The sequence below is a fragment of the Barbus barbus genome, assembly GCF_936440315.1.
Source record: "Barbus barbus genome assembly, chromosome: 19".
NCBI classification, from domain to species: domain Eukaryota; kingdom Metazoa; phylum Chordata; class Actinopteri; order Cypriniformes; family Cyprinidae; genus Barbus; species Barbus barbus.
Genome location: NC_136747.1, coordinates 19,153,221 through 19,180,826, shown reverse-complemented (window position 1 = coordinate 19,180,826; position 27,606 = coordinate 19,153,221). Strand labels below are relative to the sequence as shown.

At 36.4% G+C, this 27,606-nt stretch overlaps 1 protein-coding gene across 1 annotated transcript in view; it reads right to left on the bottom strand.

Annotated features, from left to right (window-relative positions):
• Positions 1–27,606, bottom strand: part of LOC306885021 (ephrin type-A receptor 7-like) — a 134,589-nt gene that overhangs the window by 3,767 nt on the left and 103,216 nt on the right. Inside the window, exons 6-13 of the mRNA XM_079441331.1 lie at positions 20,085–20,212; positions 17,973–18,261; positions 14,565–14,673; positions 9,486–9,596; positions 7,340–7,395; positions 3,836–3,961; positions 2,898–3,083; positions 214–275 (exon numbers count right to left, since the gene is read on the bottom strand). Of these exons, the coding sequence (XP_079297457.1) occupies positions 214–275; positions 2,898–3,083; positions 3,836–3,961; positions 7,340–7,395; positions 9,486–9,596; positions 14,565–14,673; positions 17,973–18,261; positions 20,085–20,212 (1,067 nt within the window). The remainder of the gene's footprint in view (positions 1–213; positions 276–2,897; positions 3,084–3,835; positions 3,962–7,339; positions 7,396–9,485; positions 9,597–14,564; positions 14,674–17,972; positions 18,262–20,084; positions 20,213–27,606) is intronic.

Below are 27,606 nucleotides of genomic sequence, written 5' to 3'. Positions count from 1 at the left end.
TCACTTCACCTGAATCGGAGACAAGATAAAACGCCTCACTTGGCTTTTTCCTCTCATTTTTTCTTTTTATCAACAAATCACATCTGCAGATTTTGTAATGCACCTTAAATATTTCATAAATACCATTTACTGTACTATCTCAGCATTTTGCATCTGATGACTCAGAATATTATAGTCAGCAGAACAAACAGACACAAAAATACATAGTCTTACCCGCAGGAAAGAGTCCAGGGCTCCGTTGGCCATGCTCTCCACCACAATCATCATAGTGTTGCCTGCAGCAAAAAAAAAAAAAAAACACACATATAATGAAAAAATTGGATCATGTGTTTATTGCTTCAGTGGGGAAGGAAGACATGCTGGGGTTGTCCAAGGGGCACAAAAACGTTTTCATAAAAGTGTGAGTGTTACGTAAGAGATTACATGCAGTCAGCAAGTCACTGTAGATCGATAGAACAGTAGAGTGAAATAAAATACTATAGATAGACAGACAGACTATCTAGATAGATAGATTTAGATAAGAAACTGCAACTGACCAATCAGAATAAAGTATTCAACAGCACTGTGTAATAATCTGTCGTGTCTGTATTTCCAGTGAACATTAGACATTGAGTGATAGAAAGCGGCCAAAAGAAAGACGATGGAAGTACGGTCCATTAGGGAGGTGGATAGCGGTAAATCCCCAGGTGTTAGAGCAAAGGAGAGAGCAAGGAAGAGGGGTGGAAAGAGAGAGAGACAGATCCCTCAATCACGTACACCGACACCAACAATCTGCAGAATTCAATGACCAGCCCAATGAACAGGAGGCTGCGCTATCAGTCTGGTCAATCTACCGTCCCCAGCTCCATCACACCTCCTGCGGGGAGGAGCGGACATGCCTGACCAACCCCAAACAGAAGACCTCCTACTGGACTCTCAGCACTGGGTCCTTCCCACCTGAGGTGTGGAGGTCTGACAGGTGGGTGAAGAGGAGGGTATGTAGCTTTCAGGAGGAAAATGGCAGAAAACAAACGGAGGTTTGCAGGTGGATGAGGAGAAGTCAGGGAGAAAGATTAGAGTCATTAAGGGGGCTTGCTGTGATTTGGCCACCAATTATTCCAACGTGAACATCTGCTGCTGTGCTCACTGCGCACACACACACACACACACACACACTTAGACAAGCTAATTCAATCCCAAAATCCCAATTCATTCTTCTCTCTAAAATACCACTGAATAAATGGTCTTTTACTCTTCATTTAAAATAACAATTAAAACAAGAACCAATTACGCATTGTTAATAACTATGCAGTACACTACACTTCAAAAGTGACAATAAAGACATTTATAACGTTACAAAAGATTTCCATTTCAAATAAAGGCTGTTCTTTTGAAATTTCTATTCATCAAAGAATCGCAAATCAGCATATTAGAATGATTTCTAAAGGTTCGTGTGACGCTGGAGAAAAGAATTTCAGCTTTGCCATCACAGCAATGAATTACATTTTAAAATATATTCAAATAAAAAGCAGTTATTTTAAGTTGTAATAATATTTCACAATGTTTCAGCCTGTATTTTTGAACAAAAAATGCAGTCTTGGTGAGTAAAAGAGCTGACCCCAACTTACTGACCCCAAACCTTTGAAAAGCAGTGTACTTAGAGGCAATTTACATACCTTTTAAAGGTACAGTAGCAAAAAATGCATGTTTAATTTTTGGGTGAGATAAAAAGAGGAAAGTTAAAACCGAAAACTAAATTTCAACTTTAGTTTAGACTTTAGAAGTAGACTTAAGAGTTGCAAAATTACAGAATGTTGCAAAAGTGATTAATGCATTTTTTTTGAAAATGCAAAGCTACTTATTGCAAAAGAATGAAGAATAAAAGTAATGTATAATTTGTCATTATGCACTCTAACAAAGACTGGGATTCATACTTCTGCTGTTGTTTTTAGTTATGTAGTTCATGATTATACTAATATATTTCTATATTTGAATTTAAAACCTCTTTATTATTTGCAACTATTTGATACTGCATTGTGTTGGCACTTGAAATTCTGGGTCCTGAAGCAAAACTAGTTGAGGACCACTTCTCTAACATACACAATATCCATCACACTTAATACTGTATGTCTCTTCATGCATGCATTTCTATCATTCTCTACATGTAGAATCAGTGTTAAGATACAAACGTTAATAATTCCTTCAGGGCTAATACAAAAAAGTCCCAGACTAATATCAGCACTGCTAGTTCTTTAATTCAGCAAATCTAGCTTCCCCTCTGGTCTTCCCTGTCTCCAAAACACCTTCATCATCCCTCATCCCTTTCGGCAAGAACACGCTAGGCAAATCCATCTAGCTGTTTTATCTCCAGGAACATCGATCAATCTAAAGATGGATCTGTTCTTCTCTCTCTGTACATCTCCACCCTGAGCCAAGTTTCCTTCCATCATGCTTGTTGACTGAGAGTTACCAGTTTCATTTAAGCTTGATTCTCCTCGTTCTGTCCTTCCTGGAGGTGATAACATCTACAGCTCCTCATTGTCTTTGATCCTTTACCTCTGATGATCATCCATCCTGCAAGTATTGACCTTTCCCTCCCTTTCAGTTCTTGCGCTTCTGAGGACTGGCCCATTTATTTAGGGGTCCACGTCCCAATAAACAGTCCAATCAATGGCTTATCATTCTCTTTTCCATTACTGCTGTGGGACAGCTGGCTCATCCCTCCTTCTTTCTTTTTCAATGGAGGGACATACCATCTATTCTGCCTCCTGAATCTCTTTCAGATGAGGGCCATCAAATCCTGCGAGGAATCGTCCCAATCGCCCTACAGCTTTCATTTTCTACAGAGGGACATCCCATGCATCTCTCTTTTCTTCCTTGCAATCCATTCATTGCACAATCTCTTTGTCTCTACTGACCTCTGGTGATGACTCCCTCCAGACGCACAATGTTGGCATTATCGAACTGTCCCAGAATTCCCGCCTCGCTGAGGAATGAGCGTCTCTGTTTTTCGGAGCAGCCCGCACGAAGGGTCTTTATGGCCACAGGCAACTCACGTTTGCTGGGAAGCTTCAGGCAACCTCGACACACCTCCCCAAAGTCTCCTAAAGGAGGAAAATGTTCACTTGATGTTGATTGTGTCTCATAAAATAGCATAAATGAGAACAATTGCTCATCATTTAAAGGAAGTGTTACTCAAAATGAAAATCTTGACACCATTTACTCACCCTCATGTCACGAATAACAGCTTAAATGACATATGAACCACCTTTACGATAATTTTATGGTGCTTTTGCTTTGAAGCTTGAAAGCTCCTGTCCTCATTCATTGCAATTTTATGGACAGTACTTAACATTAGCTGTATTATTTTTCCAAAGAAGAGAAATATGAGTCAAATGGGTTTGGATACAGCAGGAGAGTATGATGACAGAACCTTTATTTTTGAGATGACCATAATGCCCAGTTTACATAGATCTTGACACACAGCCAAAAAGAAAAGAAAAGAAAATTCTACTCAACCTGATGTTGTAAATATCGACTTAAATTACATATGGGCCATATTTATGATACTCCTATGGTGCTTTTGCTTCTTTTTGAAGCTTGAAAGCTCCTGTCCTCATGCTTTGGAATTTTATAGAAAAATTTAGCAGTAAACGTCTTCCAAAGATGACAATAAAATCATGTGTGTACACAACATGAAAGTCAGTAAATGACAACAAAGCTGCCTTTTCTGATATGAGCTAATGGCTAGTTTTCATAGAACACACAGCATTGAAAAACTATAAAACTATCATAAAAATTTGCAGGAATATTAATAGGATATTGGGAAAAGTAAGGAGGTTTTGATGTCTAGTACCTGTATGGACTATCCTCTCGATCTTGATGCTAGAGATGTCCAGCTCTTTGGCAAAGGCATGAACAGCCTGGAGCAAATCTTCACAGGTTTCTGGGTCAATGTAGGTCCTTCTGGTTGGGATTTTAACTGAAAAAAAAAAATCATACATATGTTAGTGGTGCTACACTCATTATTACCATTGATTGATTCAGAATTGTTATTGATGAAATGGGCAAAAAACTCCAAAAAGCCATATTTAGGTATGAGAATATTATATGCTTTGTTCTCACATTTTGGTTTTCAAATCTTGACCTAATGCTATTTTAAGAAGTGTATGTCTTCACAACATATAGCAACAACCTGGCAACCACCTGGAACACCCTAACATCATGGCATTGAGTTTTGCATGAGAAAACATAATTGAACATGTATTATTTAATACACTAACATAGTGTTTATAGTGCAGTATATTAATAAATTTATGATGCTAATGAAGATTTATTAAAACAACTAATTTACTAATTTATTTAAAAAGATTTCACAAAAAGTTCACAAAAAGATTATTATTTTTCTGCTGTATTCTCTTACTATATCCTTGCATTATGTCATGCTTCATCTACTCAAAGGCAGTGCAGCAGTCTGAAATGTGCTTACAAGTCAACATCGACCCGAAGCAGACCAGCGTCTCAACTTCACAGTCTCATAACAGCTTATTGATCTGAAGCTCACATACATACACACATACTGGAATACAATTACAAAGCAAATTAAAGGTGCTCCATTCCATCATGAGAGTGAGGCTCAGGATCGAAAGCCTTTTTAACAGGAATGAGGTTTTTCTAGCACATGCCGTATTCACATGTGAGACTGTTATTACAATGATTTAGGGGTCCAGTTCAGTTCACTTCCTATTAGTTTCGGTTTGGGTTTGTTTTTAATCAAACTAACTGATTCAGCCACAGAAGCTTTCATACATGCACACCAAGTTTATAGTTACATAATATCTTCACTAAAACTAAAAGTTTGCAAATGAATTAAAGCAAAGCAAATTTATAATTAAAAATAGTCAGCAAAAAATCTAAACCATTAAAACAATTACAATCATTTAGACTATAAGTCTATAATAATTTGCATAACTGACTGTATATGAACAGACGTTTTTGAACAGAAATTCCCATGCACAAACAATTCACCTAGTTATCTAAATGTGAAGAAAAAAAACATAATATGCACAAAATCAAAGAAATACTATATGGGGAAAAAATTCAATAGAAGTATGTATACACATACACATTTTATTTATACACTTAAATGATCCTTTTTACCTTTGAAGACATTCCCCGAATATGGTCAGATTTAGTTCTTCAGACGATTGTGTCCCAAACGTATATATAGTAGCTATTTAAATCCCATACACTGACAACCACAAACCATTTATATGCATATAAGTTTGCACATCTAAAGCATTAAATCCATAGTCGCCGGTTCTAGATACACACACAAACAAAGTAGGCCTCAGTGATTTCATAATGACAGCTAAAGCACTGATCCCTACCACTGTTTCTAGGTCATCCAAAAATATGCATATAAAACAAACAGAACAGGCATGCAGGGCGAAAAGAGGGTGCGCTTATAGGGCTAGTTGTATAACAGATGGAAGAACAAATCTGTAAAACAAATGACTGTGGGAGACACAGAGATCACGCACGACGGGTCACCAAAACTGAGCCCGGGGCGAAACGAGAGCAAGAGAATATCTGTGATGATGCTGATGGGATTTAATTTGTGAAATGTGAGAGAAATTATTCTGTATGAGACTGTGGCAGAGCATTGTGCTCATGGTAATTTTAAGGAGTTTTCCAGTGAGAAAAATAAAAATCTGAATTTCTTTTTGTACTATTTGTACTCTTCTCGTTTTCCGTGAATGGTTCTTGCTTGAAATTTCATTCTGTTGCTGGAACGTGAAGGATTTGAGGGATTCCCTAAATTCTCCCTTGAACAGGGAACATCTGGCCTGGTTTCCAAAAAGCACAAGATTGTGTTATATAACCCAGATGAAACATCTTTTTGTGTGTTTTCATTCATTTACACATTACATTTTTACATCATATTATATATATATATATATATATATATATATATATATTTTTTTTTTTTTTTTTTTTTTATAATTCTTGTATTACATACCAGTTTCATTTAATTTATTTTTATGCTGGCATGCCTGTCCTTAAAGGAGCAGCACATACATTTATTACATAAAAACAAGTATATAATAACACTGACAATGAATGAAAATACACATAATCTGTATTTTATCTGGGCTATAGGTTATAGGTCTATATATATGCTTAATTGCATAAGACAGGAGTCATCACGTTTTCATCAGGAATCTGGTTTTGATAGAGGAAAGTGTTATTCAACAAAAACAAAATGAATATTTATCATATGCAACGTGAAAGATATAAACAAATCTGTGTCTCTTCCATAGACCCTTATGGCAGTCTTCCTCCTGCATATGTGTCTATCCTGGCATAATGTGCATATTTGCATGTTAAATACTATAGATCAGGGTATAAGAGATTAATGAAGACATGCAAATCTAAGTTTCATACACTCTACTGATATGCTGTAAGACTTGGCACAAACAAACGCAAAAGCTCGCCAGTGTTCATTGTTTCAGCAGATTTAATGCCTCAGCTGCACGAATGCTCTGCACAGACGCTCATTACTCACCAAACTACTGCTGCTCTGACATTCTTACACACACACACACACACACATCACATGCATGCACGTGCACACATGAATATTAATTTACGTGAAACAGAACGCTAACATCTGGCTAAAGTTTAGAAAGGTTTGAGGGAAAATGGCAGAGAAAGAGAGGTAACTGGGCATCACCAGCACTGTACAGCTGTTTTTTTAATGAAATAATTAGATTTTTGCCACTTTTTTTTTTTTTTAATAAAGACTGTAAAGAGGAGACAAAAAAATGATCTAATATAGATCTGCTTTTCTCACTTTCAATGTTAAAAATGCTCATAATCTATCCACACAGCTTCCATTCTGGAGATCAGAGTAAACTGGCAATAATAAAAAGTAGTGCACAAGTAACTTAATATGTTATCCTCAAAAAAGTAACAGTGTATGCATTGAAATGTTCTTCAACACTGGATTCAGCAGTAATATGGCATCTTTCTTTGTTCAAAGACTGGTAATGCCCTTCCCCCTCTTACCATCACAGAGGGCGTCTGAAACATGCTAATGGACTGGAGCATTAGGCTGGCTGGTGTAAAGGCACGCACATGGACTTAGATGTTAATGCAGTGCCACTTTATATGTCCCTAATCTCTCTTTATCACTGATCACTCTATTTTCCACTCTGTTTTTTCCCTTTCTCTCCCACCTAAGCTCTCTGTCTGTGACAAGCTATATCCATTACCACCTTCAGAAACAAACCCGAAAGTCCCATTGATTTGTGGAATGGATGCACATGTGTGCGCAGAAACACAACGTGATACTCACACTGGAAGTAAAGTTCCTCGTCCCCCTCTTGGCTGGCTTTACTGTAGCCACAATGTCTGTGAGGAAAAAAAATAACAAGAAATGACAAGTCATTAAAAACAAGGCATAAAACGACCATAAAAAATAAAAATAAAAGAAAATTTCAGCATGCAGCCGCTACCGGCTGTAAGGAAATGACAAAACAGCACTTAAAATGACAACTTGTATTAAAGTTATTTACGAATATGTCTGTACTGCCGTCTAAACAAAAATGTATAACTGAGTGAACTTGCTTAAGACGACAATTTTGTATTTCCCTAGAGCTTATTGCTTATTGTTTTTCATCAGAATTGTTTGTTTAAAGAATTAGTTCACCCAATAATGAACAATCTGTCATTATATATGACTTTCTTTACAAATGGAGAAATTTTAAACGCTTCAAAGATAAATATAAAGATTAATTCCATCAAAACACCATATAAGTGGCCTGTATCCTTCATGAACTACATTTTAAGTGTTTTGAAGTCATATAATAGGTTTGTCTGATGACCAGACCAAATTCAAGTCTTGATTTATAAATAACTGTCCCCTCCAATGAGTTGGTCTTGAGAACCAGATCAATCTGATTCAGAAAAATGAATCATGATGCAACATTGATCAGAAGCTATTGTCCAAACTATTGTCATACGGATCACTTTTATAGTGCTTTTCTGAGTCATTCACACTCATTACACTGAAAAGAAAGGCTGTGATTGTACAAAAGTCATAGTAAAGTGCTAATTTTCATTTTGGGGTGAACTATCCCTTTAAGACAAAAAAAAAAAAAAAAAAAAGTACATCACTTTTTAGTTCAAATCATTCGTTTAAAAGTATGCATGAGGTTTTATCTCAGGTTTGTTGTTCACGGTGAGTAAATGTAGAGATTTACTGGTGAACCGCTGCTCTGACATAGTCCTAGTGCGAGAAGAATCAGGCCGCCGCAGGATCTGATGGCATTTGGGCGATTTTACGACGTGGATTAGTGTGACACGGAGACATTGGGGAAAGACATGCACCACGGAAGGGATTAGAGAATAGAGACACACACACACACACAGCAGGGGTGGAAAAGCACTCAAAAGGAGACACTGACAAGGTTTTGGAGACTTCATGTTATTTGCTAGAGTGGGTGCTGTTGTTTGAGTAGAAAGAGGGTGCACACCAAACAGACTTTCAACTTTTATGTGTGTGCTGGCAGGCGTCTGATTAGAGCATTCACAATCTACTCTAAAAAGGTAAGACAGACGTCGGACAGAGAAAGACATGCAGGTAGGAGAGACTATACACAGACTGCTGGGATTTGATCTCTCCGACCATGTTTACACCTCACATCTTTTGGACAGTGATTAATAAAGGTGTAAACGGGGTCCAAAATGTTTTTGTGATGCTCAAAGCAATGCAAGTTCATAGGTTTGACTCTCAGGAAATGCATGAACTGACGACAAAATATATACCTTTAATGTAATGTAAGCTGCTTTGGATAAAAGCATCTGCCATATGTGTTTTTATGGTGCTGTTTTCATTTTCTGAGTTTTGGGCAGTTGTAATTCACTTTCATTACACTGAATTAGCAGAAGTTAATATATTAATATAAAATAATACAATAATAATAATAATATAAAACTAATATAATAAAATATTTTATTAATAAAAAATATTATGAATTTTTAAATGTTCAATTATACGTCACACGTTCCTAAGATCAAGGCTGTAAACAGTAGTCCATCCTGATTTGACAACAAAGGCCATCCACTTAGCTAGTGATCATCCCTTTGTTACAAAAAGAGTTTTGAACTTTGCTCTGACTGGCTTTAAAAGAAAACGTTTGATCGGATTAAATGGAAAAGCCCCATACAAAGTCCTCAAAACATCTCTGTTATGCCTGACACCAATAGATCATGTTTATCACACAAAAGCTGCATTTGTTGGGTTCCTCTCAAAATAACAAAAAGGTCATGCAATCAGTCTCAGCTGACCACCTCTTAAGGATGTTAACAGCAGGTGTAAACACGGCCTCTGTTAGGAAATGGTGTGGTGAGACAGACGGGACAAACAAGATGAAGGAAGATGAAGAGAAAGGCAGCAGCAAGGGAGGAGGGGTAGTGGAGAAACGCAGGCATGCCTGTACCTGGGAGACAGCTGCGAGGAGGGAGGAAGAGGAGGAGGAGGAAGAGTAGAGAAGGAGGTAGAGAGCAGCACCACACGAGTAGGAGCTACATTGGAGGGTCTGGAGAAGCCACTAAAGGAAGAGAGGGAGGAAGGGCCTGAGAGTAGTCTTCTCACTATTGTCCTCATAGGAAGTTACTCACTAAAGTGACGACATCACTTCCTATCATGCCACCTGACTTCAGGAATTATAGTAACACTTTACTTAAACATTAACATTCTATCATCATCTTTCCATCCTCACATCATTTCAAACTGATGTGACGGTGAGTAAACGATGACAAAATGTTAATTTTCATCTTTTTAAGATTATTCTCTGACAGAAATACAAGGACAAATAGCCCTCAAAACCAATGAGGAGTAAAAAAGAGCATTTCTTTTAAAACCCTGTATGAGAGCTATTATGATGGTCTGCATCAAAAGACAAGGAGAGGAGAGGAGGAGTGGTGAAGAGAGGAGTGAAGGTGACTGAAAAGTGAAAGGAGTGGCAGGAAGAAGCGACCGCAGAGAAGAACATGTTAGAGCTTTGTATGTGTGTGTGTGTGTGTGTGTGTGTGTGTGTGTGGATGAAAACACTCTGCAGAAGATTCTCAATGTAATCAGACCCGAGACACAAACATACAAAAAAACTAAACAAAAAAAACAATTATATAACATCTAACAGATTTAAAATGCATCTAAACGTTAACACTAAATTACTGGAATAGCTGAAACTGATTGGATTTGAATTTTTTTACACAAAAATTGGATTGAAAATATAAGCAATAAATAAATGAAAACCGGATAACACAATGAATATAGCATAACTTAAAACAGTCTTTGTTGCATATATCTGCTTTTTAGTATCCTTGGGTCTAGAAGTAGGCTATTTTCCTTTTATTTTTTCCAAGGATTAAAAAAGTCTGTTATACAGTCATAAGCTATTACAAATTATGATTTAAAGCAAAAAGTATTTGAAAATCAGATAAAAAAGACAAAGGTACAGGACTGTATACTTAATAGCTTTAAAGAGGGAAATAACTACAATGTTATTCCTTGTGAATGACAATCAAAAATTTAAAATGATAGAGAAAGAAAAAAACAATATATAAATATATATACATTGCATTTTATGTTAACCAGGGTCCCTGGCGGCGCTTCCAGTAATAAAATTTAATTAAGCAGTTATTTTGTAATATTTATGTTTTAATATTCGTGTAATTGACTTTTGCCAATACAAAAGTAATGTGAACATAAACTGAAGACATGAAGCACAGAGTTAGACATCTAGGTTATCCATGTAATAACAACCTAAAGAAATAATTAAAAAGTGTAATAACGCATTTGCATAGCAACTGTTACTTGTATTGTGTTTTACAGTTGCCAGTAACATTCAAGCGGGTTCATTTTGTTGACTGTCGCTATAGAAACAGTCGGATAATCCCCAGTCCGAGGACTTGAACAGCACCAAATTGAACGTAACGTGCTGTCATCTCGGAATGTGTTGTCATAGGGTAATGTTGTTTTCACCACGAGTTCTGCCGTTAACCAAACTATTTTAAAAATAAGTTGAAATAATGTGGGCTGATGGCTTCAACAAAAGCATTTACCATCAATCAACAACCTCATAACTCACAGTTGGTCTTAATGGTTTAAGTTATTGTTAAAATCAATCCCCGTACAGAGAAAATGAATGAGATTTTTACTTCCAGAACCCAGCTGTTCCCAACTTCACATACTATTACATACTAATTTTCTTTTATAAAAAAAAACAGTAGGTAGTATGCTAGTCTTTTATTTCAAACACAGTCACAGACACAGCCCACTGGCTTCAGACGATGCAAGTTTATTAAATGTACATAAAGGGGCGGAAGAAAGGCTGTCCACAAATACCAATAATCCACTGACCGTGTGTACGCATGTCAGTAAATGAGTATTATTAATAATAAAAGATGTTATTCCTGAAATAGAATGACAAAAACAGATGCAGAGTTTTTGGGACAAAATGAATCCACAAAAACAAACCCTGCACAAACCAATTTGATTTGACAGAAACAGCGAGTCACAGAACCTGAGAGACCTGAAAGACTGTTTTGATATGCATGGATACTGGTGTGTAAAGATTTAGATGTTGAAAAATGTGTGTAAACTAGGGCTATGAAACAAATCAATGACATAAGATGGCAATTATTAACCAATTAACCACTAACTTAGACATACACTGCAACATTATTGTGGCAAAGGGACGAAGCATTTAATAGAAATGACAGAAAGTGCCTTTAGAAGTCAATGTGTTTTATTTCCATGCAGATTGACATTTTTGACCATTTCAGTGCTTATCACTTTCTTTCAATGTACAGTTACTGATAAAATACTACTACAGGCAAGCAAGGTTTGTGCCTAAATTCACTGAGCCGTCAGCCATTTTCTGTTTGTCCAATACAATTTCACACCTGATAAACGCCAATGTCTCTAATATGCCTTTCTCGCACACATCATTCACCAATATAAACGCCTTTATCAGAGACTAGTCGATAAATCTGCTCTTTTCAGTGTGTTAGATGACATGCAACTGGATTCTGTGTTGATGTCTGAGATGATGATAAAGTTTGTGAGTGCATATGAAAGAGATGTGTGTGTGTGTGTGTGTGTGTGTGTGTGTGAGATTGACAGAGGCTAAGCCAACACTCCGTTGTGTGTGGTTGAGAATGAATGAGAACCATTTCACACCGGCTCAATATAATCCATTCTCATCAAACTGATTAATGGAGAGCTATAGGAGCGTGTGCTTTCTGTCTGCCACTCCCTCCCCTGAAACTGCAGCTGCACAGAGATCCATTAGAGTATGTCACACCTGTGTTCTTGTGTGCGCATGAAATAACCAGGCACATGCAATCCGTACATGGAAAAACTCAGCAGAAAGATCCATAGATTTCCTCAGAATTGGAACAGTCATCATTCACAAACTGTTATGTATCCAACCTTCCCTGCTTTGCTTTCAGCTACCTATAAGACTGCATTACTCTCAACTCAATTTAACACATTTTACCATGATTAAACTTATTCAAAAATCAGCGCAAAAAAAAAAAAAAAAAAATGGCAGATTCTGTCTCATTGCTTTCTCAATGTTTACAATGTAAAAAAAAGTAAGATAGAAAAAGTCATAGCACTATGAGAATAAAGTCATACTGGTATGAGAATAATCTCATATAATAAGGCCTTTATGAAAATAGAAAAAAGGCAAAGATTAGAAAGTGAAGTTGTAAAATTACAAGATTAAAGTGGTAATATTTTGAACAGCCCAAATGGCAATAAATTATGAAAGCAGTTTAGATAATATTTTATAATATTGTATTAAATAGTACTTTGAGTCAATTATGACAAAATCATAATATTACAAGATTAAAGTAGCAATATTTTGAAAATAATGTAAAAATTGCAATAACGTCACGGTTGAAAATAGTCATAATTACAAGATAACAGTTACAAATCTTTGTAATATTACAAGATTAAAGTAGTAGTAATCTGAAGAAGTCTAAATTACTATAAAGTCATGAAGTGAAAGTAGTAATATTTTGTAAAATCAATTATTATAATAAAGCTGTAAAATTACTGTCACGGTGCACACAGCAGGGAGGATCAAGGACACGCAGACGAGGACGTAAACTCAAACAATAGACTTTAATGTCGACATCAGGACAGGGCAGGACAAGGCAAGGCAGACACAGACAGGAACACTGGGGAGTAACGAGTAGACCAGACGACATTACACTGAACAGACACGACTATAAATACACAGGTAAATCATAGATAATGAGATGAACACGGCTGGACAAGCCTTAACTAATAATCACATCAGACAAGGACAGGAAACAAACCAAATATGGGCAGGGAAACACAGGGAGCACGTGGAAACACAAGACACACACAACAGAGGTCTGACAATTACAAAATTAAACTAATAATATTTTAAAAAGCCAAAACTGCTAATAAAGTCATACATTACAAGTGGTAATATTAAGAAAAAAGGCAAAATTATAATAAAGTAATCATGCGAGGAAAGTAGTAAATATATATAAAAGAAAAGTGTGACAATGAAATGAAAAAGTCGTAATATTAATAAAATAAAAATTACTCCCATTTCAAGATTGAACTCATTATTACGATAATCTTCTAAAACAATTAACATGGCCACGTGGCATAAACACCTTTTTTAATGGCACTAAGACATTGTAAAGGGATAATTGAATCAGGATATAAACCTGCACCATCCGTATGAGCATCACAACATGTACACTAACCACTACACCACAGCGATAAATGTAGGGTTCTTTTATGTCCCACTTTGGAAGAACTTGATGACCTTGTGAAAACACACAAATGGTGATTTTCCTCATGTATTGCATACGTGCACTCGTGTGTCGCGGGAGCACTTCTGTTCATGTGGGACGGTTTTGTTGTCTATGTGATCAGTGAGAGAGAGAGATCTGTCTAAATAACAATACAGCAGCAGAAGGCATGTCTTTCTTCATATTTCTCCACCTTCACTTCCTGCTGGGAGAGGCAGCCCTTACAAACACACACACATCTCACAATCATGGTGAAATTGGATTGAGCAATTGCGCTGCTAGTCAAACAAGCTAACAACGCCATTGTGCCTCTCAGAAAGAGGAACGAGGCTTCAAGCTCTCCTGTGGGATGACGGATGAGTTTGAGCATCTGTGTATGTGAAAAATGTGTTTTGATTCATTCTAATGGATGATTTCTCAGACCATGGAAGTAGAAAAAGGCTTTTGCTGATGCAACTGTCAAGTCGCCGTTAGGGAGCAGAAACTGAAAGTGCAACCATATCCTATTTCAGTTAAAGGGATAGTTCATCCAAAAACAAAAGATCATGAGACGGTCATGAACCAATGATGTTTGACGGGCCAGATTTGAGCATGCAAAGGATCATTTTCAGCAAATAATGACTGATAACCTTGCAGATTTGTTCTGTAGTGGTGATTGCAGAAAGCATTTGATGGGCCAGTCTTTGTAAAACGCCTTGAAATAGCAGTTATACCTTCTCCAGATGAGCAATCCAACTCCAAGAGTCAGTAACATGATGAGAGCAGCCACCGAAACCACCACGATGATCACCACAGGACTCTGTTCACTAGAGGCCAGGGCCACTGCACAACAAACACACACAAAAACAAACAAAAGATTTGGTTAGTATTCACGATGGCACAAACCATTATCGGTGCTCTAAAAGCACTGGAGCTTGATGAGAAGATTGATCTTTGAAGTCTTTCCTTATTTATTTTGATAGGATCCTAATGGGAATACATTTTTGTGAGTTAAATAGTTAAGACTTTCCTCCAAATGGTCCTACTCTATCCATCTGGACACAGTTGAACTATTTTCAGTTACGCAAAAACACTTTGGCTCTCAAATGGAAAGTTGATTCCTAGTAAAGCAGCTTTTTTATTGGTAAATAATGGAGAAAAAAACCCTTTTACGAGTCATTTATTTAGAATTCAAACCCTGATGGGACATTTAACAAAGGTAAACTTATTTGCACTCCTTTTTCTGTGAAATTCAATTATCATTGAAAATCAACAAGTGAAACAGTAGCCTCACCAACGGCGACATCAAGACAGTAGCGAATGCACATACAAGATTACTGTAAGTCCATAAATTGTGAAGAAACTAGTTTTAGAGTATTACTGAATTATTCAGTTCTGTGTTTGCATTTTGTGAATGTGAGCACTTTAAATTTATATGCTATATTATTTATATTTACAGTTACAATATTCAAAGGTTTAGGGTCTGTAAGATGTTTAGTCTCGTATGCTCACCAAGGTGGCATTTATTTGGTAAAATAAAATATAGTAAAACACTAATTTTGTGAATTATTTTTCCAATTTAAAATAGCTTTTTTTCTATTTGAATCTATTTTATATATATATATATATATATATATATATATATATATATATATATATATATATATATATATATATATATATATATATATATATATATATATATATATATATATATATATATATATATATATATATATATATATATATATATACACACACACATACACAGTGCCCTCCAAAAGTATTGGAACAGTAAAGACAAAATTGCTCTGCTGGCTGTGGAGTCAAGACATTTGCAAATATGATTAAAAGATGAATTTGAGACTAAACTACAGAATGTCACATTTTATTATTGGGTGATTCAACACATAAAAGTTCAGCACTTTTAGAGTTTCATCCCTCTATCTGATGTGAGCATAAGTATTGAACAGTTGCCTCACAGGTCTTTCTAAGTGATCAGCTGTGTCCTGTTGCATTAATTCTTCAGATATTAAAAGCAGGGATTGTGTCGTATCAGTTATATCCATTACTTCTGTATTCTGAGAAAACAACAGTAGTTGATGACAGACAAATCATAAAAGCTGTGAAAATGAACCCTAAAAGATGTGTCTGTAAAATCACCAACAACTTCCAGAAATCTGGGGTGATGCTCTGACAATCTACTGTCCTCAGGAGACTTTGACACAGAATTACAGATGATACAAAAATAGAAAGGAAAGATTAGAGTTTGCAAAAAAGCACAAAGGTGAGCCAGAAGAGTTTTGGAACTGTGTTTATGGACCGATGAGACAAAGATGAACCTTTATCTAAGTGATGGGAAAGCAAAAATGTGGAGGAAAAAAAGGGAACTGCAAATGATCGCAAGCGTACAGCCTCATCTGTAAAGCATGGTGGAGGTGGTGTCATGGCATGGGCATGCATGGCTGCCTCTGGAACAGGCCCTCTCAACTTTACTGATGACTTAATGTATGACGACAGTAGCAGAATGAATTTGGAAGTGTACAAAACCATCTTGTCTACCAATATTCAAGAAAATGCCACCAGATTCATTGGGAAGTGCTTCATATTGCATCAGGACAATGACCCAAAACACCCTGCCAGTTCAGTCAAGGAATTTATAAGTGCAAAGAAATGGAAAGTCTTAGATTGCCCAAATCAATCTCCAGATTTAAATCTGATTGAACATGAATTTCAGCAGCTGAAGAGGAGAGTAAAGGCAGAAACTCCCCAAAACAAACAACAATTGGAATTGGCTGCATTAAAGTCTGGGAAAAGTATTTCAAAGGATGAGATCAAGAGTCTGGTGATGTCTACGGGTCACAGACTCACTGCTGTGATTGTGCGCAAGGGATCTGCAACTAAATAATAGCTTTTAATATTTTATATCGGCCTTATGTTCAACTGTCCCAATACTTATGCTCACATCAGATAGGGGGATGAAACTCTAAAAGTGCTGTTCTTTTTATTTGGTAAAACATGTATGTGTTGAAACGGCTAATAATAAAATGTGACATTTTGTAGTTTTGTCTCATATTTATCTTTTAATCATATTTGTAAATGTCTTGACTCCACAGCCAACAGAGCAATTTTGTCTTTACTGTTCCAATACTTATGGAGGGGACTGTCTGTCTGTCTGTCTGTATACATACATGGGTTCGATTCCCAGGGAAAGCAAGAGCTGATAAAAATGTAAAAACTGTAACTTGAATGCAATGTAAGTCGCTTTAGATAAAAGCGTCTGCTAAATGCATAAATGTAAATATATACACACACACACACACACACACACACACATATATATATACATATACACACACATATGTATGTGTATATATATATATATATATATATATATATATATATATATAAATATGTGTGTGTGTGTGTGTGTGTGTGTGTGTGTGTGTATGTGTGTGTGTGTATATATACACACACATACATACATAATGTAATTAATGTCATATAATAATGTAATTAATGTCATATAATATATTAATATACTTTATAAATATAATTTTAAATTATTTGACCACAAGGTCCTATCCAAAAAATAAACATGCTCCATCTTTAAGTGTTAAAAGGCTTAAAAATATTTTTTAGAGGGCTGAGAAGTGAAACATTTTCTACTATCCTATTTGATCAAACATTTTGGACCTAGCGGAGCACTTCACATTTGAGAAAAAAACCCCAAGCTGTTAGGAGCAAAAGCACAGTGGAGCGATACCAGACAGGATCTGGAATGAAGCTTATCCAGCCCAAATGGTTTGAAACCAGGCACCAAACATGGCAGCTTTGTTCTGCATAATCTAAAGCTGCTCAAATACTTGTTTGTGTGCTACAATGAAGGAGCCTGCCGAGGTCACACATGAAAGTCCTTCTAAAGTGTTCATTCAATATGAATGTGTCCTCTTAAATTAAAGATGACAGCAAGCATTTGCACTTTAAAGTCATTGTTTCACTGTAAAGCCAACACATTTTGTGTACTATCGTGAAATAAACCAAAAAAAAAAAAAGTTTGAGGGGCTGCTCATATTGCTCCTAAAATAATGGCACCACACATTCATTTGACATGCACTTCTAAAACAAAGAGACACACTCACATTCCCCTAGTGTCTGCAGCTCCAGCGGTGCGCTGTACGCCCCGTAGTCAAGCAGAGGGGGCGACACAGCTGCCACAGGGCTGGAGGAGGAAGAGGAAGCAGACGGGGAAGATGGAGACAAAGAGGAGGAGGAGGAGGAAGAAGAAAGAGGAGCGGAGGAAAGAGAAGAAAGTGCTGGGCTGGAGCAGGTGCGGATGAGGAAGACATAGGTGGTGCCTGCTTTCAGGTTGTTGACGCTGATTCTGGTGGCAGCTGTCTTCACCGTGGAATAACTCTGATCTTTCTGGTCCTGAAGGAACACAGAAATATGTCCATAAAATAACTATGGAAGTAAATGACAGTAGCTGGGTTTCCATCACCCTGTTTTAATGTGCATTTTGAAGTTTCGCATGAGAAACGAGTGATGGAAACGCCAAATTTCAAATAAAAATCCGTTAATTTGCAAAAAAGTTTACACGCTTGCCTGAGGTGGTTTTTGACTTGTGCGAAAAAGGGTTAATGCGAATAATGGGAGATGGAAATGCATTTTGCGAGTAAATTCCTCCAAGCGCAACAAAAAAAGTCAGGATAACTTGACTAGCAGCGGACTGATCTCGTTCCAAAGCATCTGAAATGTTGTTATGGTCGTTCTGAAATGCCTGAGCAAAGTCTGTCAAAGTATTTCTGTATAATTGTCTTACATGACTGTGTTCCCAAAAAGCAGCATTTATTGTGCTTCGTCTGCTTGCTCTGAGGCGCAAGTAATTTTTCATATATGAAAATTATATTCGGTAGCTTATCCTAGTTTTCTATAGGCTATTTAGTGCCAGTTTACCAGAAAGTGACAATTTTGTTCTCTTTGCTGTGTGTGAGTTGGATGGAAACGGTACTTGTTCACAAATGTTTAATGCGATATTCCAATTTTGCGCATAAGTTAAATTCACAACTTTGGATGGAAATCCGGCTAGTGATGGAGACGATATTTTAACATTTCTGGAACAATATGGTCTTTTGCTTTTGTCTTCAGTGTCACACAATCCTTCAGAAATTATTCTAATAGAATAATAATAGAATAGGTTCTCAAGAAACATTTCAATGTAACATTTCATTATTAACAATGAGGAAAAGAAAAAATATTTTTATGATGATGTGGTTTTTAAGCATTCTATGATCAACAGAAAGGTCAAAAGAATGCTTTTACGGTCACCCTTGCTGAAAAGTATTCATTCTTTCAAAAAATGTATTAAATAAATAAAATGTATTGGTTGTGCCAGAAATTATGCCACAGGTAAAAATGTAATTTGCATTAAAATATTTTTTATATAAAAATATATAGAACTTAAAAAAATAAAAATAATAAAAACTATATAAATTTTCACCAAATAAATAATGAAGTGGTTTATGATTTTTTTTTTTAGCAATGGATTTTCATATTTTAAAATAAAAATTTTGAGACAAGGGTCAAACAACACAATCTATACATAAAAAGCATTTTGCAGGTTTCAACTATAAATATGAAAGCATGCTAAAATTTTTCGATTACAGTTTTCAAGCTTCATTAAAAAAATTATAAAATAAAATCATAATAAAAATCATGAAAAATGCTTGTATGGACAACAAAACATAAGCCATTAAAAGTTAACTCATTGCAAAAACTTGCTTTAAGCGTTTACTTGCAAATCAATAAAACTCCCCAAATTTACATGAGATAAGAAGATCATTGACAAGGTCTTGACATCAGCTGTTATGCAGTCAGACATGTTTGCATTGATTTTCCCTGATTTCCCTTTCCTGGAGATAAAAAAACCGACCAAACAATCATTCAAGTCATTTACATTACATGTTATCTGCTTATTATTTATAATCTGTGGAAGATTTTGAATGTGAATGCACTCAGTGGTCATAAGAAATGTATTATTGCAAAAGAGAGATGTTTTTTTTTCCTCAATCCTGGCAGGAGTTTGAACAGCTACATGTCTGGAAGCTACATGTTTTAAAGCAGCTACTGCATCTGACTGAATGATCAATGAGCTACAGGCCTGTGGGAAGCTGCTGCTTAGTGTGGCTGTACACACATGCAGGTTAATAACAGCTTCAGTACTTTAGTGGAGAGGACAGAGGATGTAACCGTACCTTCTCATAGTATTTGATCTCGTATTCAGTGCGGCTGCTGTTGGGATATACGGCGGGTTCCCTCCAAACCAGAGTCACACTGCGCTGCTCAACCTTCTCCGCTCGCAGCTCGTTAACCTGGGAAGGTGCTAAAGAGACAGACAGAAACTGTAAATAATTAAAAGAAAACTGTGAGTTGAAGTTCTTCTGCCTGAGTGTGTAACAGATTGGTGATGATAACTGTCTGAACATGCTGATAAAGATTTGATTAAGACGTTCTCCTGCTGTCAGAATAATGTCAAAACCATCCATTGTGTGTTCAATGCTGGTTAGACAAACTCCAAGATACAACCGGCACAAATTCAACACTTTAGGAACAGTATTCAACATTTATGAGCAAACACTATTTAAAAATCCTCAACGCAAAACACACTTGTTTGAGAGGTGAAACAACATGATTTGTAAATTATTTTTTTATATGTTTAAAATTATGTTTACAGAACAGTCTTAATTCCACTGTCAATATTCATTAATTTAATTTGATCAAGTCTAGTTAAAAATTGTGAGGGTTGTGCTAAAAACAAGAATTTTTCTGTAGCAAAACTGGCAACTCTGAAAACAACTCTTCATAGCTTATGAGTTTTGCTTTTCATTTAGATATTCATGTTGGAAAACAACATAATACTGATGAAAACAATGATTCTTGTAGTGTAAATCTGACACAACCTTCCTTCATATTCTCAAAAGGTAAAATTGATTAATGTATAAGGAAATATTACTGTATATATAATATAACAAAAATAAAATAACATATGTAAGTTTGTTTTCTTGTAGGGGCACAATAAGGATTAATATATTTTAATCATAAAAAAAAATTAAAAAGCTCATGGAATTAACTATAATGTACATAATACAACAATGGTACTCTCTCAAGACCGCTAAATCACATACTGGGTAGGTAACCCATTTAAATAAATATTTATTTTGCGACTGTTAAATGTAATCCGGACATACAGTAATACATCCACCATGTTACGGTCATGTGACCTACAACTTGCGCTGCTTGACCACCATTTATGAATCCAATCCCATAGCTTCATGGGACAGTAAACTATCCTTTGTATATGTATTCAGAATCTCGCCAAAAGTATTAGGTCATTTTGCCTACCGTTTCATAAAATTTGGGCATACTACACTTTTCACATGCTGTTTTACACCTCCTATAAACTGCAAGACTATTTCCTGTCCTGAATGTAAGAGACTGAGTTAGATGGGCGAGTGCGTCTCCTGCCGTTCTGATTAAGAGATGATTAACGATGACAGAACAGCTGAGAGCTGCCACTCAAAATCCCCCACCGAGGACTGACAGCTCCATCACGTCAAAAACAAGCATCGGACAAATAAGACTCTCAATACATCAACCAAGAACCCAAACAAACCTTATTTTTCCTATAATGATTGCTTTTCTTTCTTCACATGCAGTAGCACACACTCACACGGTTTGCGTCACGTCTTTATACCGTGATTCAAAATTACAGTGTAATTTGTGGTGCTGATCAAAGACGGTACTTGTCCTCTTCATGTGTCTGACAAAGCGATGAGGGTTATTGTCATTCAGGCTGTTCTTTCCGCCTGCTACTCCAGACATCCCGAGACACTGGCATGAAATAAAACTAAGATATCTCGGTAAAAATCCTTTGATCTCAGACAAAGTGACAGCTACACTGCTCATTAAAGATCGCGGACAACTGTACTGTGACATGCTGTGTGAGACGGCTGACAGCCTTTTGACTACACTGTGTACAGACGATTCAATCCTGATCAGATGTGTGACCCCTTTTTTCATTCTATATTTGGCCTTCATGCCACTTTTATTGACAGGTGTAGTGTAGAGATGACAGGAAATTATGGCGAATGGAAGGAAATTACAAAAAACTAACATAAACTCACATTAGACACATAGCCAGCACAATTCAGTGTGTATGTGGTAACCCATAGGCTATGGCAAGGTAGACAGGCGACAATGAAAATATGAATGGAGGATTTTTCAACACTCAATAAGGCAGTTTTAGGAAAGGAAATCACACTCTTAAACAAAAAGAGCTTGTTGTCAAGTATTTTTTTGTGTGTGTACCATATAGCTTTAAGAATAATTATTAATTATATTGACTTTTGTATAATAAATTTAATATATTTAAAAACAAATTAAAACTACAGAAATTACATAATACACAACACATAAAACTACAAATGATTTCAGCATTACAATTTAAGTAAAAAAAAAAAAAAAAACTTAATTGAAAAAACATTTTTTGTTTTTTAAACAGGGTTCTAGTGACTAGATTAGGAATTAAAAAAACTGTTTAAAATAAAATAAAATAAAAGTAATAGAAATGCTGGAGAACATGATCATCAGGTGAGATGCTCTTTGCTCCATTGAAGCATAAAGCACTTTCTGGAGTTCACAAGGTCAAATTTGCTTATATAATTGGCAACCTAGAAATTTCCTAAATCTTTCACAGATTTTTTTACATGGTCGAAAAAAATACACTTCTGGACCCCACCACGAGTTATGAGTGGAGAAAAAAATACTAGCAAAAAAAAAAACACCCCCTAATTCACTAATAAATGGATTTATAATCTCAAGAGGGATTCGAGGCACAAAAAAAAAGTTTGTGGGTTATACTGGGTGTAAGAGAAGCTTCTCTCCCTCTTGATTTCTACTCCAGGGTGTTGTTTCTTACCCACCATAATGAATAATGTATAAAGAGCTCCAAACTGCTGCTCTGCCTCCCACTCTGAAAAAATGCACTTGCAAACATAGTTAACACCGCCCTGCACAACACACACACATACACACACACACAAACCTGATTCCTGGCAGTCTGACCCCATCCAAGTGGGAGGAAATGAGAAAGGAGATGAATTGCTTTGATTGTAACTCCATCACTGCAGGCACCAAACTGAAGGTTACAATGTTCTGAATCGGACAGCGCTATTGAACTGATCTACGTAAGACAGGTTAGGGTGTTACGCTACATGTTAACCTTTCAAACACACACAAACCTTTCAACCCCCCCCGTACATCACTGTATAAGTGATATTTAAAACCTTAAAGCAAAATTGTTGGCTTTAAAAAAAAAATGATTTTTTACATTATTATTTAATATAAAAATAAAAGCAAATTCAAAATATTGATATTATAAAAGTACATAACTGACTTGCCAATGGAAAACACACATTGATTTGATATTTAACATTCTGATAAAGATTATCTTTGCAGCATGCCAGTGGTCACAAGAGTAAGGAAGCACCGGATTTCTTCAGCAGTCTTTATTGCCCTCTAGACAGAGTCAACATAGCTTTTTTTTTTTTTTTTTGCAGTGGCAGAGTCACAGATTCTTTCAGCAGGGGCGTTTTGGAAACTCCGTTTGGCACGGAGCAGTGTGCTATCAGAGCGTGCAGGCAGGCACACGTCACTCCCTCAGGACATCTTCCTGTGAATAAGTGCGTAAGTCTCTCTCATCCTCAGTCGTCTCATTATTGTCTGGAGAATTCCTTCTATTGGCTCCGCAGTCTTTGGCTCACGCAACTGCAGCGACTGCATCCGGCTAATCGTGGTGCTTTTGTTAAATACTTACAGTACATCCACTTAAAAGGATTTTTGTGTGTGAAAGAGGAGAACGGGCGCAAATAACAAAGCAAAAGATTCAGAGCGTGTTTTCTTTCAATACAACCAGTTAGCAATGTTTTTGACAACTGGCACTGAAACACTGCTGACTGCAGTGAGAGAGAGAAATACAGGGTTGCAATAGTCTGGCAGGGTGAAATGTGATCTTGCCCTCAGCAATGGCAGTGGGGAACGCGACCAAATAGTGAAGTCATGCATGATAACACACAAACATACACACATCCGCCACTGCTATATCACTGCAGTCTCGCAGAGCATCAGATGCCTCCAGGTTTGATTTAACCTTGCAGTTAGGGAGAAAGTGTGTGTGTATTACACTGTTTACACATCCATTGCAGGGCTCTGTGAGGATAAGGAGTCAAGTTCTTCATCAATGCAGCACAAAAGTAAATACTTTGAATTAAATATATTCAACCATTAAAACATTGTTGAATATACTCAACATTCATTATATGACAGGATACATTACGTTTTGACAAAGTTGTAGATATTCCAAAATGACAAAACGTTTGTCCACCACATTATCCACCCCAAAATGTGGCCAAAAAGCTGCATACGTACACAGCACATTCCACACACACACACACACACACACACAATCCGCTACCAAGAAATAAATAAAGAAAAAATATTCTGAAATAAACAAACAAATGGCTGTAGACATTACCCAGTATGCCTCACCAGCTGGGCAGGTTGATAGAGTTGCTATTATCATTTATATTATCGCAGGGAGAGCGGGAAGGATAGAATAGAGGGAGGGAAAGAGGGAGGATATGGAAGAGGGGATTTCTGTCGGCCTGCTGGGAGGGTGAGATAGAGGAGCAGAGACTGAAGCCTGCAAGACATATACATTTCCATCTAAAGAATGATATTACAACACCATATGTACACCTGGGACAGAGAGACGGGGGAATGAAAGGAAGCAGGAAGGGAAGAGGAAGCGGAGGTGGAGGAGGAGAGGAAGAGAGGGAACGAGAAAGCGTGGTGAATGGTGAGGAAAAGGAGATAAATGAGAGAAAAAGGCTTTTAAAAAAGAATAAATGGAGCAAAGATGAGTACAGAAACAGCAAACAGAGACGGAAGGCAGAAAAAGGCGAATAAATTAATCAGATTTGCCAATAGTATTTCACATTGAATTTCAAATTCTTTACCTCAGAATTATAAGTGTCCTTAAAGATACAATGTGTAATTTCTCCATTATTTTCCAACACCAAACTACAAAAACAACGACTGTTTACACACAGGTTTGCATTAAAAAAAAATAAAAAAATCAACTATTGGCTGGCTTAACAGATACAGTGGTGTTTTGCCAGAAAACATCTTGATGATTCCCAAGACTTTTGGGAAAATACTCTGTGGACTGACGAGACAAAAGCTGAACTTTTTGGAAGGTGTGTGTCCCATTACATCTGGCGTAAAAGTAACACAGCATTTCAGAAAAAGAACATCATACCAACAGCAAAATATGGTGGTGGTAGAGTGATGGTCTGGGGCTGTTTTGCTGCTTCAGGAGTTGGAAGACTTGCTGTGATAAATGGAACCATGAATTCAGCGGTCTACCAAAAAATCCTGAAGGACAATGTCCGGCCATCTGTTCGTGATCTCAAGCTGAAGCGAACTTGGGTTCAGCAGCAGGACAATAATACAAAACACACCAGCAAATCCACCTCTGAATGGCTGAAGAAAAACAAAATGAAGACTTTGGAGTGGCCTAGTCAAAGTCCTGACCTGAATCCTATTGAGATGCTAGCGAATCACAAAACACTGAACCAGCTAACCAATCTGAGATCATTGAGTATTTCTGAGGGAGTCGCTTCATAAAAACAGGAAGTGATCGGAGCGTTTAAAGAGAAGGGACAGAGCGGTGTAGAATGAATGTAAAGTATGTAAAAAAAAAATTATTTTTTTTAAACAAAGCATTAACACGTTGACTGCACCCCATAAACACAATCAAGCCTAGAAAAAAAGCAGTCAACCATCCCTTTAAAGCTCCACAGAGCCACTAAATTCAGGGTTGACAACTTGCCACAGCATATTAGAAGAAAGTATTAGTATAAATGAGTATATTAATAATTAGTATATTAGAATATAGTAGAAGAAAGAAGGATAGGAAGTGTGTTTATTTATTTATTTATCCATCCGAACAATCTACACAAAAACACTCCTGAAGATGTAAGCAGAAACAGTCTATGTTAGAAGCTTATTATTCACCTAACTTATAAATAGAGAGGAAATGGGGAGGGGGAAATGAAACAGAGGAAAACACAGAGAGAGGGGGCTGACAGAAATATAAGGAGCTTCATTTTCCAGACACAAAGCAGCAACAATGCTGTAAGCTACAGACAGAGTGTAAAACAAGCCAACAGCACAGACAGACAACACACTTAGATGTAAGAGTTCATGTGAAGAGCAGCAAAGTTAGAATGAATTGAGAAGTAAGAAAAACGAGCTCTGCAAAAGAAATGCACACGCGCGCACACACACACAAAAAGCGTTTATGCAGCACTGACTGCAAAGAAAAGAACCAGAGACAGGGTGGTCTGGCGGATAGCAAACCTTCTGACTGACATCTCCCCCTAGAGATGACAGACAGCTGTCAATCAAAGCATTTGGCCATCGGTCTCATCACAAGATTGCCTGAGCAGTGGGAGTGGAGGCAGAGCAACTCATCAACCCCCTACAGTCTCACACACACACACACAGAGACAGAGAGACAGAGAGACAGAGAGACAGAGAGACAGAGAGACAGAGAGACAGAGAGACAGAGAGAGAGAGAGAGAGACAGACAGACAGACAGACAGACAGACAGACAGACAGACAGACAGACAGACAGACCCGAACAACTCATACACACATTCTGCATGCATAATAACCCCTCAAAAATCCAGGTAATACAGGTAAATAAATATATATACAGTATGTTTTTTTTTTATTAGCTTTTTGATGATATCTGGGATTTACAAATATTAATATTAATGTGTTTTCTATGAAACTTTTTTAGTCAGAAGGAATGTCACTTCAAGCAAACAGCCACTACAGCAAACATAAAAGGTTTAATGACAATTATTAGTATAATTATAATAATTAAGTAATATTTTAAATATCGAATAAAAAAAGGTTCCATCCAGTTTGCAATACATTTAAATAAACAGCAATATTTACCTACATATATATTTTTAATAGAACATTTAATACACTGCCATTCAAAAGTTTGGTTTGTATTTTAAATGTTTATAAAATAAGTCTATTCCAAGGTTTCTTTCCAAGGCTGCACTGTCGACATCAAAAACACAATAAAACGGTAATATTATGAAATATTATTGCAATTTAAAATATCTGTTTCTATTTTATGTTTTTTAAAATGTCATTTATTCCTTTGATTTTCAGCAGTCAAAAATCGATGTACTATTATCAATGTTAAAAACAGCTGTACTGCTTAATTTTGTGGATACTGTAATACATTTTTTTCAGGATTGTTTGATAAACAAAGTTATAGTTACATTTATTTAAAATTGAAATCTTTTGTAACATTACAAGTGTCTTGCCTGATCAATTTAATTCATACTTGCAGCATAAAAGTATACATTTTTCATTAAATAAACAAAATAAATACATAAAATACATAAATACACAGACCCAAAACTTTTTAACAATTGTGGACAAATGCTATGCAGGGACTTCCATGAGCTATTTGTGTGTTGAACAATCAGAGAATCCAAGTTTTATATCTGAAATGAGTTGACTGAACTCGTCTGAAGCTTTTTGCTACAATATTTAAGACATTACTTCACAGCTGTCTTGTATTCATGAGTCGCAGACCAAGAACGGCAAATCTAATCTAATGACACGCTC